General features: G+C 39.9%; 1 protein-coding gene across 10 annotated transcripts in view; it reads left to right on the top strand.

The window, feature by feature from the left end:
- Positions 1–20,478, top strand: part of MAPKAP1 (MAPK associated protein 1) — a 270,520-nt gene that overhangs the window by 189,255 nt on the left and 60,787 nt on the right. For 8 of the 10 annotated variants that reach the window (XM_049895368.1, XM_049895372.1, XM_049895370.1 and 5 more), the window contains exon 8: positions 17,159–17,266. The exons of the other annotated variants lie outside the window; for them this stretch is intronic. In XM_049895368.1, coding sequence (XP_049751325.1) covers positions 17,159–17,266 — 108 coding nt within the window. The remainder of the gene's footprint in view (positions 1–17,158; positions 17,267–20,478) is intronic. 10 annotated transcript variants of the gene reach the window in all.

Genomic DNA, 20,478 nt, shown 5'->3' with positions numbered 1-20,478 from the left:
GAGTTGGAGTCACTGCTTTTTTGTAGCTCAGAAAAGGCTGCAGACAAATGAAGTCTCCTTTTTGTTTGTTTCTTTTGTTTTTGTCCTTAGGTGCTTGTGACTAAATTCACTAATTCACTAGCTGTCAAGGCTGTGTTAAGGAAAATGGGTTTGAACTGCTGTGGTTTTTGAGTACTGGACTGGATGTCAGAAACCTTTGCCATCACGGGAAATTCTGTCACTCTGGATTTACTATCTGTTCCCCGCAGCTGAATTCCTCAGCAGTGTGATTTAGCACCCTGGCTCCCCATCAACCAGTTTTGGCATTTATTTGAATGCATTACCCTACTGGTTTCCATAAACTATTTTACAATTGTTTAAAATAAATGACTGTTTATTTCCACAAAAACCATCTGTATTTCTTTACAGAGCGACAGATAACTATATGTAAAATTTGGTAATGTCACAGTGACTCAAGTAAAGAGAAACAGATTGGATTGAAAAATTGGATGCTTAGGGACAGTGTTAAAGGTTTCTCTCCTCTCTAACAAGTGATATTTGGTTTTGAAGGAGAAAAAACTACTTCTTTTTAACAAGTACTATCAGGCCTCCTTTCTCCAAAGGGCAGTGCATTCGCAGTGTCTGGATAGTGACAGGACGTGGACTATTAGCATTCCTCATGGTAGTGAATTGCCTGCTCCTTCCAGCAAGCTCTCTGCCTGGGATGGCATGTAGGAACATCCTTTCCAGTAGCTTCCAGACTTCTCTAAGTTTTAAGTTTTTGTTTGTGCCTTATGTCTTTTCGTTCTGATGTTGAGTGGGTTCCGTTCAGGCCTATATGCTGGAACTTAAGCATTTCTGGGTACAAAGCCATTGAGGCAAGCAGCTGTGGCCTGGGTGAGGGGAACCAGAACTGATAGAGAAGCAGGGCTGGCCCCTGACAGTGGTGATTTTCCATTCTTCAGCCACTGTTCAAAGCCACGGGGCGAGTCAGCTTAAATCACATTTGTTCAATCCATCTTCAAAGAAACCAGAGTTGGGTCACTATTGGGAGTTTCCAAACAGTGGGGATGTTTGAAGTCACATGGAGATGGAGCTCCAGGTTTGCTTTCGAGCAGGAGGTGGTCAGGATGGTTGCTGTGATGGTTAAGGTTGTGTGTTCAACTTGCCTGGGCCACAATTCTCAGTGGTTTGGCAGTTACCTAATGATGTAGTTATCTTCCATTTTATGATATAATTACCTCCATGATGTGATCAGCCAGTCAGTTGTAAGGAGAGTTTCCTTGGGGGTATGGCCTGCATCTAATCATATGTTGACATTCTGGCAAAGCTTGCTGGCTTTTGCTTGCTGTGGGTCCTGTATCTGGCTTGTCATCATTTGACCTCCGGTTCTTAGAACTTGAGCCAGCAGCCTGACATATTGCCTGCCAATCTTAGGATTCATTGGCCTCCACAGCCCATGAGTCAGCAGCTTGCTTTCTGACCTGCTGATCTTGGGTTTATCAGCCCCTGTAGCTACATGAGTCAAGAGAAGCCTCCAGCCTGACACCAGACCCAAGGACTTGGGACTTGCCAGCCTCTACAACTGTGTGAGCCATTTCCTTGACATAAATGTTTCTCTCTCTCTCTCTCTGTGTATATATATATATATACACACACACACACACACATACATATATACACACACACTTAACTGGTTTTGCTTCTCTGGAGAACCCAGTGTAAGATATTAGCCGAGGCTGAATTTTAGTCACCAAATATACCTGTGTGCTGAGGCTGTCCTAAGAATGTAGAGATGCTAAAATGTGCTCTCCATCCTCAAGTTGCTTACAGCTAGTAAGGAAGACAGAGGTCTTTTTAGTGTAGAGATCATTTTAGTGTCGATTGTATAGGGAAGTCCAGGGGCAGTGACATCTGAGCGAGTTTTGACTTCTCAAGTAGAAGAGATCATGGACTAGAGAAGTGAAGTGGAGGGAAGGATGTTCCAGAATGAGGGACTGGTATGAGCAAAGACACAGAGGTTTGAAACAGCGTAGTTGGGAGGGCATTTCCGAGTTACTATTTCATTAGGGAAAACCCTGGTGACGTAGTGGTTAAGTGCCACAGCTGCTAACCAGTTTGAATCCACCAGACGCTCCTTGGAAACTCTATGGGCAGTTCTACTCTGTCCTGTAGGGTCGCTATGAGTAAGAATCGACTCAACAGCAGTGGGTTTGGTTTGGTTTGTATATCATTAGGTAAGGAACCCTGGTGGTGCAGCAGTTAAGCACTTAGCTGCTAACCAAAAAGTAGGCAGTTCAAACCCACCAGCCACTTTATGGGAGAAAGATGTGACAGTCTGCTTCTGTAAAGATTACAGCCTTGTAAACCCTCTGGAGCAGTTCTGCTCTGTCTTACAGGATGTCTAAGAGGCGAAATGGGGTTGGTTTGTTTCGGGTTATATCACTAGGTGGGAGATAGGAAGAAGAGGGAGATGAAACCAGTGTGGCAGACCTCTAGAGGCTCTAGCCCCTGCAGAAGAACTAAAGATCTCTCTAAGAGTGCCCCTTGGAAAGTGGAAACAGCAGCCCAGGTGTTATGGACCAAGCAGCTGAAACTATTCAGTGCAAACTGTGGGCCAGGCATTGTTCCCGTACTTTTTACCTGTACTAACTCACTGAATCCTTAGAACAACCCTTTGAGGCAGGTGATGTTGTTATTCTTTTACAGATGGGAAACGAAGGCACCAAAAGGTTAAATAACACCCCCAGGGTCATGTAGCTAATAATTGGTAGAACTGAAAATTCAAACCCAAGCTATCCTGTAACCGTTTTACCATGCCATCTCAGATATGTTGGGGTCAGCAGAAGCTGCAGAGCACTCTCCCTACACAAACACACAAAAATGAGTTTAGGACAGGGATCAAATCCAGACCTTCCCTTTTCCCCAGGCTGCAGGGGTGGGTTACTGACACACAACCTTTTGTCTCAGAGGCTAGTAAAGGCATCAAGACTGCCTTAAAGGGAGTTAAGTAGCCAGAGATATAGTTTGAGACCGCCCTTTGTTTTTCACAGTGCCAGCTAGAATCCATGAGGAGGGCAGGCATCTGTAGTTGTCCAGACTGGAGTGACACGGCAGCAGATGGGAATTCTGACCCTCGGTCTGTAGTTGTGGGCTCCTTTTGTAAATGGCCTCAGACACTCCATTTCTCTTCATCTTTGCTGCCCAGCTCCTTTGAGCAGCTCTGAGAGCCTCTGGGGTCCAGCCCGTGGCTGAACCCTAGGCCTCAGGAACCCTTGAACAGGCTCTATCCCATTTTAGTTCCTGGTTCCCCAACTGCTTAGGTGTCTCCCCAGCAGCCGCTGAGCCTGCATGACCTGTAAGGAGTCAGATAAAATAAGAGGCCACAGTCCTTAATCTATACTAGTTGGAATAATCTCTGATAATAATCTCTTAAAATTAGGTTTTTAAATGAGAAAGTAATTCCAATGTATATGCCCATTGTCAAAAAATCCAAACAAAATAGCAATCCATGAAGTAAAAAAGCCTTCTTATCCACTGCCACCCCATCTTACACCCCAGAGGTAATTCTAGTTAACAGTGTAGCCATTAGAACAGTTTGACTCAGCTCCTTCCAGAGAGAGAGAATGTGTATGTGTGTTTTCAACAAATATACATATATAGCTGGGGTTTTACTTTATTAAAATGGAGCATATTCTACATATTCTAGATCTTTTTAAATTTAATAATGTATCATAAAAATATTTCCTTGTCTCTTTTTTTTTGTTAACGGCAATATAACATCCCAGTATACAGATAAACTGTAATTTATTTAATGGGTTTATTTTTTACTGATGAGCACTAAGGTTATATACTTTTTTTTTTTTTTAATATTAAAACAGTGCTACAGTGAACATCATTGAACATTGATCTTTCTACTCAACCTGATAGATTGCTAGAAGTGGGATTGTTGGGTCAAAGTCGTTCAATTTTAATGCCACCTTGTTGAAGTCATTCTGTTTAACAGTGATTACTGAACACCTACAACGAGCCTGTTTTTGTAGTGAAGCACTGGGGATACTGAGATGAGATTTTTTTTAAAAGCCACATATCCCACACAGGTCTCCAAAGAGCACCCTGATAATGGGGTAGAGGGATGGGGAGGTGGGGAGGCAGGCCAAATTGACACAAATGCCTTAATTGACCATGCTAAATATACTGATAGAAATAAAGGCCCCCGGAAATTGGAATGAAAGAGCTCTCAATTCTAACAGGGACCAGGGAAAGCTGCAGAGGAGGGGATGTACCAGAAGGTGTGCCTTCTTCCTCCTCCCAGCGCCTGTCTGTGAGGCTGGATGTTCAAGAAGAAATTTGTTCTAAAGAATTATGGTGCTCCTGCTTTTTCTCCTACACAAAGAAGGAAATCTCAGCTGTACGCCCTTTCCTTTCCTCCTGTTGGCACTTTCTGATTGATGATTGGAAATGATGGCAATACATAAACTATTTTTCTTTTTATTTTATGACCTGGTAATAGCAGTAACATATTTCCAGTAAATGTTTTCTATCACAATAAAAAAGTTGTAACAAGACTAGAAATAGGTATAGTTAAACCCTAAAGATATCACAGTTTCAGAACTGTGGATTGAGGCAGTAACTCTGTAAATCATTTAACTTAGAAAAAGACACATCCCCCCCGACCCCCAAGAAAAGAATCAGGGCAAACAGCTGGTGCTTACTTGTAAATGCTCATCATATAGGTGCCTGCTGTGAGGACTGGTGGATGCATGCTTTTTACCCCCTCAAAACCAACTACCCATTCCCTCATCACTGCTGCCAGGTCTCCCCACCCAACATCTTTACTCCTTTTGGAACTGATAAATCATCTCAACCTTACACTTCTTTTTTTTAACCCAAAGATCAAAACCTATAATGCCCTTTATGGGATATAGCTAACAGAGTGGTTAAGACACAGGCTTTCGAATCAAGACACACCTTGATTTTTGTCCTGGCCTCATCACGGGCAAGTGACTTAAACCACTCTGTAAAATTGGGACCATAATTGGGCCTACCTCCTAGAGCCCTTATAAGGATTCAGAGAGCTAATGCATGTAAAGTGCTTTGTTTCAGGGCCAGGAAGGTCCTTAATGTCAGTCACTGTGGTTATTATTACAGTCTGAGAATGAAGCAATATTTGGTTTATTTGTCAAAAAGGACAAATAGATGATTTTGTCACATTTACATAGCAGTATAATAACCGATATTTATTGAGTGCTTATTATGTGTCAAGCATTGTGTTGAGCATAATCTTTACAATTACTCCATGAAAGTTTAAATCAAGTAACTTGCCTGTTGTTACACAACTTGTAATAGGGCCAACATTTTAATTCAGATCTTTCTGACTCCAAAGCCCATGCTCTAACCAGTACCAGACCACCTTCTAGTATCAGATGCTCACAGCAGGAGCAGAGATTGTAGAACTTTGAGTAGTTCTGTCTCACACCAGGCACATCTTCCTTTGGCTGATAAAGATTTGGAGCTGATATTGGTGAGAGCCTGTGCTCTCAGAACTCCAGGGTCAGACAGAAAAGAACTATTTCCTTTCCCTAATCATAGGCAGAGCAGCCTGTTTCTCAGCTCGTCCTTGTTTAAGCTCTACACATTTCCTAAAAGGGTGAAGAGCCTCTTCTGTGTGTCTGTTATCCTTATCATGCTCTAAAAATTAGGCCTTTCCCAGCCTTTGCCTTTAATCTCTGATTCTAGCTGACACCTTCATTAATGGTCCAGCACAAGCTTTCTGTCGACTTGAAGACTGCTGTGTAAAAGTGGTTTTGCTGTCCTATCAATAATGGTCATAATTTCCCCAATACACTCATCAGCAGTGAATTGAAAGTCTTGCAGCAAAGAAATGGAAACTCCAGTGCAGTGGTTTTAAAGTAATTTGTCTTATAGACGGCATCTTATTTTAGTAAAATCAGGTCAGTGGAACACTGCTGGGTCAGTTTTTTTTTTTTTAGTATGATACAAATTAGTTGAAGGAAATTGATCATTTCAACCTTAGGTTATTTCTAGCTACGGTAGCTTTTTAATATCTTTTTCTTTATTTACATGGTTTTAATAAACTTTAATCATCATCATCAGGCAAATACCTTCTCAGTTTCAGCCAAGCCTTAGATAAGAGGAAGAAGTGCTGTCACCTACCCCACAGAAGCAACCTTCCCTTCACAGTTTTAGGGTTTAATGTGATGATGACTGTGTTTCCCACTCCTTGTCATCCTCCAGTCTGGCCCCCTGGTTGGGGTTTGTTTATTGCACAAAGTGACCCCTTGACCATGCCCTCCCCCAGGAGGTATTTTTGTAAGCACACTATGCTAATTTTCTTATGGCAACATATTAAAAACAATGGCACGGCCACACTTACAAAAATATACCTTGCAGGGGAAGGGCGAGGTTGGCAAACAGACATAGAAGGCATGGGCTATTTGCATAAAAATATGGTACATATTTGTATGTGCTGCATGTGTAGTCATATATATAATAGAGCACATAGGGGGCACAGTTATGGAAACTTCTTAGACATATCCAGACACCTTGTGGGACCGAGTTACTGGGCCTGAATGCTAAGGACCATAGTCTGGGGGAACGTGTAGGTCAATTGGCATAATACAGTTCATAAAGATAATGTTCTACATCCTAGTTTGGTGAGTAGCATCTGGGGTCTTAAAAGTTGCAAGCGGTCATCTAAGATGCAACTATTGGTCTCTTCCCATCTGAAGCAAAGGAGAGTAAAGGAAACCAAAGACTCAAGGAAGCAATTAGTCCATAGGACTAATGGCCCACAGGAACCACAGCCTCCTCTAGCCTGAGACCAGAAGAACTAGATGGTGCTAGGCTATACCACTACCAATGGTCTGACCAGGGACACAATAGAAGGTCTTGGTTAGAATGGAAGAAAAATGTAGAACAAAACTCAAATTCATATAAAAGACCCGTCTTGCGTACTGGACTGATACAGACTGGTAGAGCCCTGAGACTATCGCCACCCGAAGACACACCTTTTTAATCTGGAACTGAAGCCACTCCTGGAGGTCACCTTTCAGCTAAATAATAGATTGGCCTGTAAAATAAGCAGTAACACCATGAGGAATGTGCTCCTTAGAACAACCAACTATATGAGATCAAACAGGTAACATTTGCCCAAAAGCAAAGATGAGAAGGCGGGGAGGGGCAGGGAAACTGTAGAGATGGAAAAGGGAAGGCAGGGTGAAAATGGGGAGAATGCTGACAACAGTGCAGGGATAGCAGCCAATGTCAGGGAACAATTTGTGTCTGAATTGTTGAATGGGAAACAATTTTGCTGTGTAAACTTTCACCTGGAACATAATAAATGTTTAAAAAATAAATAGGTGATATCATCCATGAGACCTGCCCGTATTGGGTTGATAAGTGCTAAAAATATCATGGTTCTGTTCTCCTACTTGATTTCTTTTCTATATTACTTAACTGTAAAATAAATATTAAAAATTTCAACAAGATTTTGATTTTTTTCTGAAATTAATACTTTAAAACTATGTAAATATTAATTTTTTTAAATTGGCTGTTTTATTAAGAACCTTAGCTATGAAGGTATGTGTAGAGTTGAATAGTCCCCCCCCCCCCAAAACTCTTGCCCACCTGGAGCCTCAGAATATGACCTTATTTGGAAATAGAGTTTTTGCAGATGTAATTATTTAAGTTAAGGTGAGCTCATACTGGATTATAGTGGGCTGTAAAGCCAGTCTGACTGGTGTCCTTATAAGAAGAGAGGAGACGCAGAGACACGTGGAGGAGAATGCTGTGTGAAGACAGAGGCAGAGATTGGAGTGAGCATCTACAAGGCAAGGAACTCAAAGGATTTCCCCGCAGAAGCTTGAAGAGAGGCATGGAACAGATTCTTTCCCTAGCGTTTTAAGAGGGAGCATGGCTCAGTTGACACCTTGATTTCAGGCTGCTACCCTCCAGGACTGTGAGAGAATAAATTTCTGTTGTTTTAAGCTAAATAAAAAAAAAAGAAAGAAAGAAAGTTAATGGGGGCAAAATTGCATTCCCAAACATTTGAACCTGAAGTGGCCAGGGCCAAACTTAGTTGATCTCTGGTGATCGGTTCAATTTAGTTAGGATTTTTTGCCATTAGGCTGGGGCTGAATGATGGTGATTTGGTTGAGGCCAAATGTCTGAAGAAAATTGGCTCTCTGATAAGAGTGCTGTTATCAGAGGGGGCTACCTTCTCATTTACATTTAGATGAGTATTGATTATTTATTTACTCAGAGAAGTGAGATTCGTTTCCAATCTTATCTTTCTCGTCTCTGCTTGTCAGCAGAAAGAGAGATAGAGCTCCTGACATCAGGCCAAGATAACAGCACTTTGTAGTAAAGATAAAAGTTAGAATGGGCCTTTTTCTAGTCTTGACTGAAAGGATAAGTTTTAAAAATTAGAACTGATGGGTCATGCTTTCAAAACCTTTCCTGAAGGTTTTGCAGTTTAACTAGGCAGGAGAATTGGTTTATTGGAACAGCCCTGGTCTTTCTTCTTTTGTAATAGGAATTGTATTTAACTTGATTATATTCGGCTGTTTCACTGAGAGCAAATTGTGTATTGGCTCAGAGGAAGCTAAAGTGTGACCTTATTGTCATGTCTGCTTGTTCCTTTTTTTATTATTTAAATTCCAAATTATCCAGTCCGAGCCTCAGAGGGGGTATAAGCTACAGTGGTTATCACTTAAATATAGTTCAGTACGTATATTAAGATCAAGCAGAAAATGATTATAGTAGCCCCTAGAGGAAGAGTTATGAGCAATGGAGCTAATGCTAAGTGCAAACGTTTTGGAATAGCTGATGTTGGGTCTGAGCTCTGATACTGACACTGTCAGCTTGTCAGTGATGCTTTGGCTCAGTGAGGAAGTTGGGATTCAGCTGTCCCTTCCATTGAGCAGGCAAGGCTTGGCACCATTTGCTTCTAACTGGTCTCCCTGCCACCGGTCCCCTCCAATTCATTGTCAATAGTGCCACCAGAAGAATCTTACCAAAATATAAAGCTGATTGTGTCACTGTCCAGCTCTGTTAACATCTGTTGCTTATAAGAAAAAATCCAAGTCTTGACCAACAGACTGGGCCAAGCCCCCCGCCTCCCCACCTCCAGCTTCCCTTAGCACCCCTATACAACATAGGCCTCTTGCACACTGAATTTCCTTCCCATAGTGTGGGCTCTTCAGTACCTCCTTGCCTTTGCCCATATGTTGTTCCCTCTGAAGAAATGCTCTACTTCCCCCTTCTTCACCTGGCTCTTGTCCTCCTCCAAGATCCATTTCAAATGTTTTCACCTCAGGTAAGGAGTAGTTTCCTCTGTGCTTCCACAGTGCCTTGTCCTTACCTTGGTAAGAGCACCAGTTGTGCTCTTTTATAATTTATCTGCTCAAGTGTGTTTCCCCACCTCCCCCAGCCTCCTTGAGGGCAGGGATCATGGATTATTCATCTCTGTGTCTGGCACATCGTTGATGCTTGGAATATTTGTTAGATGGATATATGGATGGCATTGTAATGTCACAAATCTTGATATTTATGCTGCCATGGTTCTGTGGGTTCTTCGTTTTTAGACTATGTAGGGCCTGAGAAACTAGGGAACTTGAAGAACCTGGCTACTGAATAAGTATATCTAATAATAAATGCTGCCTGTCTTTTAAACCAATGTGTAACCTCTCCCACCCCATCCCCCTACCTCGGGATGCAAATGAGTAAGGATATGAACATCTCTTGAGGCCATCATTCCCTGCCACCATGTACGTTTCATTAATGGGGCTGTTAGCCAATTGTGGAAACCCTGGTGGTGTAGTGGTTAAGTGCTACGGCTGCTAACCAAGAGGTCGGCAGTTCGAATCTGCCAGGCGCTCCTTGGAACTCTATGGGGCACTTCTACTCTGTCCTGTAGGGTCGCTGTGAGTTGGAATTGACTCGACGGCAGTGGGTTTTGGTTTGGTTTAGCCTATTGTGACTCAGAGGCTAGGAATCTCCCTAAACCTTAACTGTAACAGTTTCTGTTTCCACCTATACTAGCAATAGTAGCAGCTGGTGGTGTAATGGTTAAGAGCTATGGCTGCTAACCAAAAGGTTGACAGTTTGAATCCACCAGGTGCTCCTTGGACACCCTATGGGGCAGCTCTACTCTGTCCTATAGGGTCACTATGAGTCAGAATAGACTCTACAGCGGTGGGTTTAGGTTTTTTTTTTTTTTTTTTTTTTTGTCATTCACTGAGCATTTTGCTAAGGGGAGTTGTGGACTATCTCAGTTTAATCCTTACAACAGCCTCCTGAGGGAAGTGCCATTATCATCCCACTTCAGATAAGGAATTGAAACCCAGAGAGATTAAGTAATTTCCCTTAATGCACAGCTAGCAATGTTACTCCTTCTCACAGTACAAATACCAGGAGTTTTCTGCTTAAAACCTAGCTCTTCCTCTTATTTGCTCACTCCTTTTTCTGGCTACAAGAAACTTTTAGGTTAAAGCAGTTCTTTATGTTAATGAATGGAAAATAGTTGACCTGAAGGTATAGCCGTAGAAGTGTGTAGCCTTTGACTTTATCATTTTTCCCCAGACACATGGTTCTCAAACTTGTGCTGATAGTTCAGCCATAATAGTGATAGATTATTTATACCCTACCTCAATCCAAAAGGCATTTGGGTACATATTATAATAGGACTTAAAATACATATATATATAAATTGATAAACTACATGAAAGAAAAAAGGAAAATAAATGTTTAGCAGAAAAATGAGCCCAGAGGAAGAATTGGCACAGAAATGCGTGCCCAGTTCACCATAGTCCTGGTCACACATTTGCTTAGTCCTAATAGGCAATAGGCAAAGGAGAAAGGGACACAGTATCAGTTAATCACAAAAATTTATGTTGATATAAAAGCAAGCCAGTAAAGCAAGCCAGTTGCTTCAGGGAAGCACTGCTTTTCTTGACACTGAAGTCTAAAGAAAGTTTCTCCATGGATCTTTAGAAAAAAGATACAGAATGATAGAGTTGATGCTGTGGCTGCCCTCTTATCAGACTTTGACAGACACTTGCTTACCATTGGATTTCAGCCCTCAGCTGGCTCTCAGCTGCTAGGGAATTGCGTGCTAAAACCTTTTATGTTTCAGTCAGAATTTAAAGGGATCAAGGAAGCTGGACTGAGTGGGTATCCACCACCCAAAAGTTCTATAGATTTTCTTTGAAACTTACGTGCTGAGATGTTTGCCTCGGGTTTACAAAATCCCATAAAAACCCTGCCTGGGTATTATAACTTGGAACTCTCCCAAAGTGCCCAAAGCGGTCTTTTGTTCCTAGACCATTGAGTGACATGGTATTACTGCAGTAAATACATCATTGGAATGCCTGCGCAGGTTTTCTTGTCCTTGCAGAGTAACTGCTTCCCAGAATCTTCCTTTTTGTTCCCCTCTGCTGTGAAGTAGAGGGCATGTGGCTTCATGCGTGGCTGTGACATTTTAAAACCTCTTTTCAAAGGGTGAATGTTGCCTTCAGAACTATGTGCCCTTCAGTGTGCAAGAGCCTTTTGTGTGTGTGTATATATATATACACACATATATGTATAATATAATCATTCTTTGGCAAAAGTATATTAATAGAAACTGATGTCACAGCTTATCTTTTTGAAATGGCTTTTGGTTGCTATTTATTTTCTTTTCTCCCATGTCAGTTGCCTAAAAATTAAACAAGCATTCGGTAGAGACTGTTGTTGTTAGGTGTTGTCGAGTCTAAAAAACAAGTATTTGATAGAGGCTTTTGTTGTTGTTGCTGTTAGTTGCTGTCAAGTCGGTTCCAACTCACAGCGACCCTGTGTACAACAGAACGAAACATTGCCCAGTCCTGCACCATCCTCACAGTCGTTGCTATGCTTGAGCCCATTGTTGCAGCCACTGTGTCAGTCCATCTTGTTGAGGGTCTTCCTCTTTTTCACTGGCCCTCCACTTTAGCAAGGATGATGTCCTTCTCAAGGGACTGATCCCTCCTGATAATACGTCCAAAGTATGTGAGACGTAGTCTTCCGCCCCTTTCTTCTAAGGAGCATTCTGGTTTTTTTACTTCTTCCAAGACAGATTTGTTTGTTCTTTTGGCAGTCCATGGTATATTCAGTATTCTTCGCCAACACCACAGTTCAAAGGCGTCAGTTCTTCTTCGGTCTTCCTTATTCATTGTCCAGCTTTCGCATGTATATGAGGTGATTGAAAACGCCATGACTTACGTCAGGCACACCTTAGTCTTCAAGGTGACATCTTTGCGTATCAACACTTAGCTTGAAGATGTCTTTGCAGCAGATTTGCCCAGTGCAATGCATCTTTTGATTTCTTGACTGCTGCTCCTGTGGGTGTTAATTGTGGATCCAAGTAAAATGAGATCCTTGACAACTTCAGTCTTTTCTCCATTTATCATTATTTGTTATTGGTCCAGTTGTGAGGATTTTTGTTTTCTTTATGTTGAGGTGTAACCCATACTGAAGGCCGTGAAGGCTGTGATAGAGACTATAGTTTGATATATAGCGGATCAGAATTGTCATAATCCTGATTATCATCAACAGACATTTATTAAGAACTTTGTAAGAGTGAAGCACTGTGGTTTGTATTGTACTATAGGAGCACAGGCCTGGGCAGCCATGAATATGAATCCTAGTTGCACCACTTCCTGTGGGATATTGAGCAAGTTATTTAGCCTCTATAAGTCATAGTTTCTTCTTTTGTAAAAGGGGATTCATACTCTTTACACTTTCTAGGGCGACTGAAGAATAAATGAGATGATGTATGTAAAAGGCCTAACACAGTACCGGGCACACAGTAGCAGGCCCTTTGATGATGATGCTTATGATTATTAGGATTGTTATGATTTCTTCTTATTGTTACAGTCTGACAATGATGATGATTATAGCCGGCAGTAGCCAACACTTAAATAATGCTGTTAATATCAGGTACTTTACAGGCTTTACAACTATTAACTAATTGAATCCTCAGACAGTCCTGTGAGATAGAAACATCTCCAGCTTATAGATGAAGAAACCGAGGGAGGTTATATAAGTTGGCACAAAGCTGTACAGCCCCAGACTTTGGCTTAGGCAACCTAGCCCAACTCCAGGCCCTTAACAACCAGGGTATATTGCCTTCTAAGGTATACCCTGCCTCTGATTGTACAGTATGGCCTGAAGTTATCAATCTAGGCTTTTCAGGGGAAAATACATGAAATAGTCTTTTTCTGTAGGATATCTTATCCAGTGTTTAGGCAAGTATCAGGAGAGAAATTAATCGAGATTTTTAAGAGGCAGTTTTCCACGTAAGTTGGGATTTCAAGTCTCATCTACAGCATAACCACGCTACCTTCCTGAGATTCAAAACCTATCAGTCCTTTGCTAAGTACAGAAGTGAGTTTCCAAGTTGCTTTTTAGTTTTTATTAAAGAACAGGAAGTACCCAGAGCAAAAGAAGAAACTCAGAATTTCAGTTACTGAAAAAAACTAGACATGGATAGGAATATTCTTAGAGAAAAATTAGAAGGGTCTTCCTGGATGGATAGAAAGATAAGGTGATCATGTCTGCATAAGGGGGCTTTAGTACTATCATGGGCCCAGGATACAGCTATAGCGTGAGATATTTGGTATGTGTGAATTTCAGTAAATTAAATTATTTCAAATCATTTTCATTTTGGAATTACAGAAACCACAAGTTAAGTGATTCAGAACCCAGATGAATCCACAAATCTATAAAAACCTATATTTATGGTACAAACTGTTGCTTCTTTATAATTGGCCAGTAATTTATAGTTTGGAAGAAAGATTCCAAGCACACACTCTAGACCCAGAAGACCCTTAGGTTTCATTTCCCCTTTGTACTACTTCTGACCTTTGTTATTTGGGGCAACTTACTTCACCCTGAAGGGCTTTAGAAAATAGGGCTAATTAAGTATCAACCTCTCAGGGTCGCTGTGAGGATTCAGTAAGGTGACATGTGTAGCGTGCTTGCATATCATGAGCATGTAGTAAATGAAAATCATTGTAATAGGCTTCAAGGAGACAGTCATAAAGCTACTCTCAGGAAACAAACTGATTTCAATAGAAATATCTCATGAAACAAGAAAGTAAATATTGAATGATGGCATTTGTGGCCTTAAGAATGGTTCAGGGAGATGTGTTTAGGGATAAGGGACCCTTCCTAGTACTCCCTGACTCCTCTTGGTTTCCCTGATCCACGTTTGTCGAACCTGTTGCCAAAAGTGGAAGGAAAAAGTGTGCAAAGGGGGAACCAGGCTGAAATCCACCCTTATGTAGTCAGGCCTTGGCTCCCATTAATCAGGAAAGCGGTGGCTTACCTAGAATCCAGCTGTCAGGTAGGCTGGCAGCTTGAGAAGCCCAGCATCCTGTGCCCTGCACTCAGAGTGTGCACGCCAGGTTGCAGGGTTACTTAAGGTGAAAATATCTATCTATATACACAGATAATGCCTGGTTTTGATTAAATTACTGTAAATGGAAATGCCACTGAAGATGCCATAGTGTGTGATTATTATAGTATCTTCAGAAAAATAGCATAGTAGGAAACTGGAGAATTTTAAGTGCACATGATGTTTTTTCAATTATAAAGGTAATCTTTATTATAGGAAATTTGGAAAACTTAGAAAAACACAAAGAAAAAATAAAAACACTTATAGTCCCACTACTCACATTTTGGAAATAACATTTCAGGGTTTTTTTGTTTTGTTTTGTTTTTTGCCCTATGACTTTACACATTTTTTATAATTGTAATCATCCTATACGTATTTGCTATAATTTGCTGTCTTAGTAAAATAGTATATTATAAATATTTTTTATAAAATATTTTTTGTAACATCACTTTTAACATCTTTGTGGTATTTCATTTATAGATGTGTAATAATTTATTAGCCAATCTCTTGTTGTTAGACCTAGGTGGTACTCATTTTGGCTGTCATAAAAAATGAATTATTATAGCTAAACTTTGTACCTAGATTTCACTGTAAATTCATAGACATGGATGTCAGTGCCTTAGATATATGTGTTGCTGGGTAGTATTGGGGATGGGGGCACTCAGAGATTGTATAACAGGCCATTGTCTTGGAAAGCAGCTCTGTAGGTTCAGGGGGTGAATCCCTCCCTCTGGTGGGCTAAAGAGGCCCACATCTGGAAGGGCAGATACTCAGTGAAGAGACAGGAAGGATAAAAATCTCTCACCAGCTCGGTTTGCCGGGCATGATTTTTATGAGATTACTTCTGTCCGTTAATGTACAAGCATTCAGTCATAAGCAGCAATCATGCCTATTAATTGACAAATTTTGGGATTGACATGTTAAAGGTAGTAGAGACTATAAGAATTACCTGCATTTCCATACTTTCATTTACTTAATACATATAAAATTAGAATTTTATGTATATAATGTTGAAACGGCACCTTTGTGACCTGAATACAGGGCATTAACGCTTGCGAGAATTATATAGATTTCTGAGCATGTTTTGCTTAGTTTTGTGTGTTTTTGATCGTTTGTTTTCTTAGTCAAAGCTTTAAAAAGTATAAAAAGGATAGAGTGTATGTAAGAACGATGAGAATTAGAAGAAGAAGAATTGGCTAATTAGTGAAAAGACAACATATATACCATGAAACCAAAAGGAAACTCTACAGTGCTACAGATGAACATAGAACATGGGAGAGGAGGATGACTGGAAATGAGTGAAATGCCTCAAACTAATGAAGAAGTAATACTGGAGATGAACAATCAACAAGTGGACAATAGCTGAAGAACATATCTGAGAATACTTGTTCCACCTGGAAGCCCTGCAAGGCCTCTGATACTTTTCTTAGATCTCTTACATCTCTCCTCTGACCAAACACGCGCCCCTCATAGTCAGAATAATAAGACAGTGTCTTATGCCACTCATCTTTTCAATACTGTTAATAAATCACAGGAGCAGGCTTTTGAATATGATCGTTGGACCTACTACGTGTTATCTGAGGAGAACAAGATTGTCATTCGGACCTAGAATGAAAACCATTCTTGAAGCCAACTCTTCAGATAAAGATTAGACTGGACTATAAAACATAAAATACTACTTGTGAAGGGTGTGCTTCTTAGTTCAAATAGATAAACGAGACTAAATGGGCAGCTCCTGTCCAGAGTCAGGATGAGAAGGCAGAAAGGGAGAGGAGCTGGTTGAGTGGACACGGGAAGCACGGGGTGGAAAGGGAAAGTGTGCTGTCAAGGGATTGCACCCAGGGTCACATAAAAATGTGTGTATAAATTTTTGTATGAGAAATTGGCTTGAGCTATAAACTTTCACCTAAAGCACAATTAAAAAAAAAAAAAAAAAAGATTGTCATGTGGGTTTACAAAGAAACACATGAATAAATGTATTGAACGCCCCAGTGTTTTTATTGAGATCTGTCAAATCTTAATCGTGTGTAATGCAGGGTAGCTAGTCTCTTGTTTCCTATATTATTGAACCTGTGTCTTGTGTTTTTGTAAACATTTCTGCAAAAAAGTGAATCAGCAGCCGCTGTCCTCTGTCGCCATAACCCAGAAATCTGAGGTTTATTTTTTTTAACCTCACTTTTTCTTTAAGTTTGTGGGTTATGTTACTAGAGTTCTAAACATACCTTGTTCTTGATTATAATTGATTATTCATTATTATATAGTAATTATTAATAATAAGTACCTTTTTAGGAGTACCTCCTATGAGGCAGGTACTTCTAAGTAAGCATTTTTCCTCTATCACCTCTAATCTTCACGACTATCCTTCAAGATACACCTATTCCCACATTACGTATTAGGAAACCGATTTAGAGAGGGTAGGCTGTCTGCTCACATCTGAGAAACTGTGTAGACAAGCTTGTGACTCCAGGCCAGTCTTACTCAAAAACCATTTGGCCCTGACCTTGTTTTGGACAGAACTGAGTGAAAATACACCTGATACTAGAACAGACACGTGTGAAACCTTGTGAAAAACCCCAAATTCTTCCATTTCAAATAGTTAGACCCTTTTTGGAAAGGCTCAGGAGAGACTTCAGCATTTTCCTAATGCTTTATTCACTTTTCACCAGTATGCGGTATTTTTTTTTAATGTTAAATTCACTGTTTCAGACTTCCTCCCCTCCTCCTGCCCCTTTGATCTTCCAGGCCCTCAGTACCGCCTAGAGAAGCAGAGTGAGCCCAACATCGCTGTGGACCTGGAGAGCACCTTGGAAAGCCAGAGCACATGGGAGTTCTGCCTGGTCCGCGAGAACAGTACGTTGGCCTCCTCACTCCGTGCCTGCTTTGTCCATTGCAAATATGCTTACAAGTTATTTGTTTGGGTACTCTCACTGGTCTGGCTGGCCTAGGCAGATTTGAAAGGATTTTTTTTCCCAAGGCAGACCTTAGCCTTTGTACCAAAAGTATATCTCAAATGATTAATTTCATGCTCTTGGTAAAGAGTCTACATCCTGTTTCACACTCAGTAATTAACGTTTTTCTGTTAAATTCTACCTTCTTAAGTTAGGAGCAGCCCTGAAAACAGCTTGGGAGTATAAGGGCTTTTCTGAGACAAAGGCCATTTTGTGTATTAAGTAGCTTGCCTCTCAGTATCACTGTTTAGACATCAAGAGGCTTCAGAGTTTAAGAAAATTATAACTATTTGCATATTTTTAGCAGGAGACAAAGTAGTAGTTTTTAGTGCTGTGTTGAGAACTTTTTTAAAACTTCAGTTAAATTTCTTACATGCTGTTTTTTACAGTTTCCAAGGTGTGAATTTTGCCATCCTTCTTCTCTATATGAAAATTGTGATTATGACAGGAGACCCCTGATAGTCGTTCCTGCTTCAGGGCTTTTATGCTTGTGTCCTTGTGTCCTGTGAGACATTCTTTCCCCGACTCTGGTTAACTCCTTCTTATCCTTATCTCAGTTGAAATATCACATCTTCAAAGAGGCCACCCATGATCTCTGCCTCCCATCACCTAAACCTGATCCATTGATTCCTCATTTGGTTCCCCCGCCCCCGCCATTATATTCTTTCAGTATACAACTTTTTTATTGCATGTATATCTTCTTATAATTAATTCTTTTTCTTTATTGTTATTTGATGTCAGTCTCCCCAGACTAGCTTGTCAGGTCTGTGAAGGCAGAATTCTAAACAGTGTTCCGGAGCCCTAGCAAGGTGCCATTTATTAGTTCAGCAGACACTCACTGATCACCTGCTCCAGACCAGGTATTGCAGGAGCTCAGTAAATAAAATTTGAATGAGTGAATAAATGGTAGATCTTTAGTTATTCCACTGACCCTTTAAACAAGAACAGGCTGCTCCTCGCTGACCTGTGCCCCTGACAGCCTCCTTGGAGAGACGTGCACAAAAATCACCAGAAAGGTAAAAAGTTCTCTTGGCATTTAGCAACAAATTCTCAGAGGCAGAAGGTTGGTACCCCCATAGTCTATAAGTAGTTATAAGTGTCTTGTAAAAAAAAAAAAACATAGAAATAAAAATCACTGACTCTCAAATGGTCTATAAAATTTAAATAAGTAGTAAACATTTGTAAAAATGTTTGTTCCAGTCAGCAATCTAAGATACAAACATTTTAAAGCAACAGTGTGATACTTCTCACCTATCAAATCAACCAGATATTTTGAAGAGCCCTCATTGCTGGAGAAAATACAGGGAAAGATGCGTACTCAAACACTGCCAACTATAGTGTAAACTAGTATAATGTTGCTAGAGTGTCAAGAAACCTAAAAATGTTTTACCCAGCATTTCTGCTTTTGAGGATCTGTCTTAAGGAGAAAAGAACTAAAATGCAACAAAGATTCATTTATAATGATAGTTCTCACAGTATAATTTATAATATCCAACATTGGATGAGTAGTCAAATAACGTATGGTACCTCCCTGTGTAACTCAGGACTTTACCTTCTGATAATGGCAGACTAAGTAATTTGAACAAAGTCTACCACTGAAGGTAATAAAAATCTTCACAGAACACAAGGTAGAAAGAAATGAATGGCCTATATTTGGAGAAGATTTGAACTAAGAGGTGAGATCGACAGCTAGAACCATTTTTGTCCTGATATCTTTTGGCTGTTTGGCAGAGGTAGCTAAAAGGTGAGTCGAGCTGTTGAAGTCTTAGGGGAGAGAGAATGAAGAACAGGGTTTAAGAAAACCTAAGAGGAGGGCAAATAGAAGCATGTGGTAAGATGGTAGATTTAAACTCAAATATATCAGTAATTAAATTAAATGTTTTAGTTTAAAAAATAAGAGAGATGGTCAAAAAAAAAATTTTTTTTTTTTAAATATGCTGCTTGTAAGAAGGAAACCCTGGTCGTGTAATAGTTAAGAGCTATGACTGCTCACCAAAAGGTTGGTAGTTCAAATCCACCAGGCGCTCATTTAGCTATGTCCTACAATTTTTTTTAATAGACTTTATTTTTTAGAAACGCTTTAGGTTTACAGAACTGTGTAGAAAGTACAGAGCGTTCTCATGTACACCCCCATGGGGCAGTTGTACTCTGTTCTGTAGGGTTGCTGTGAGTCGGAATTGGCGGCAACGGATTTGGGTTTTGTTTGGTTTTTTTTTTTTTTTTGGTACTTGTAAGAAATATCTGAAAACATAAAGATATTGAAAGTTTGAAGTACAAGAATGAAGATATTCTTTGCAAATACTAACTATAATAAGTCTGGTATAGCTATATTAACAGGAGGCCAAAAAAAATTAGAGATTAAAAATCGTTTCGTAATGACTAAAGGTTCAATTTACTAGAAAGATTTAACAATTCAGCATAAGTTGTTACAAATAAAATGACGTAGGCTCAAAATATATAAAGCAAAAGTTGAAAGTTACTAAGATAAATATATAAATCTCTAATCATGGAGGGAGATTTTAAGTTTCAGCAATGGATAGAACAAATACATTTTTAAATCATTAAGAACATAGAGCACAGTTAAACTTAATCTAATGGACATGTACAGAGAATATTTTACTCTTTCACTGCAGAACACACATTTCTGTCACACGTGAACATTTACCAATATTGACCGTATCCTAAGCAATAAACTAAGTCTTCAATATCAAAGGATTGAAATCATAGAGGATATCTTCTCTCATGACAGTGAAATGAGACTAGAATCAAGAAAAGGACAATTAGAAAATTTGTATATGTTTGGAAATTGAGAATTAAGCCTCTAAACCTGTGATTTAAAGAAGAAATCATAATGGAAATTAAAATATTTTGGACAGAAAATAATGAAAATTCTGCATATTAAAAGTCGTAGGATCCAAAGTAAATCCTAATGTAAAATATGAACTTTAGTTAATAGTAATGTATCAATACTGGTTCATTAATTGCAGCATAGGTGTCTCAGGAATGCCAGGTGGTAATAGGAGAAATAATGTGCAGGGTAAAGGGGGTGTACTATGAGAACACTGTGTACTATCTACAGTTTTTCTGTAAAGCTAAAGCTTCTCTAAAAAATTA

The sequence above is a fragment of the Elephas maximus genome, chromosome 9 (genome assembly GCF_024166365.1).
Source record: "Elephas maximus indicus isolate mEleMax1 chromosome 9, mEleMax1 primary haplotype, whole genome shotgun sequence".
Classification (NCBI taxonomy): Eukaryota; Metazoa; Chordata; class Mammalia; order Proboscidea; family Elephantidae; genus Elephas; species Elephas maximus.
Note: the sequence above shows the minus strand (reverse complement) of the source record. Positions and strands in the feature narration are given on the sequence as shown.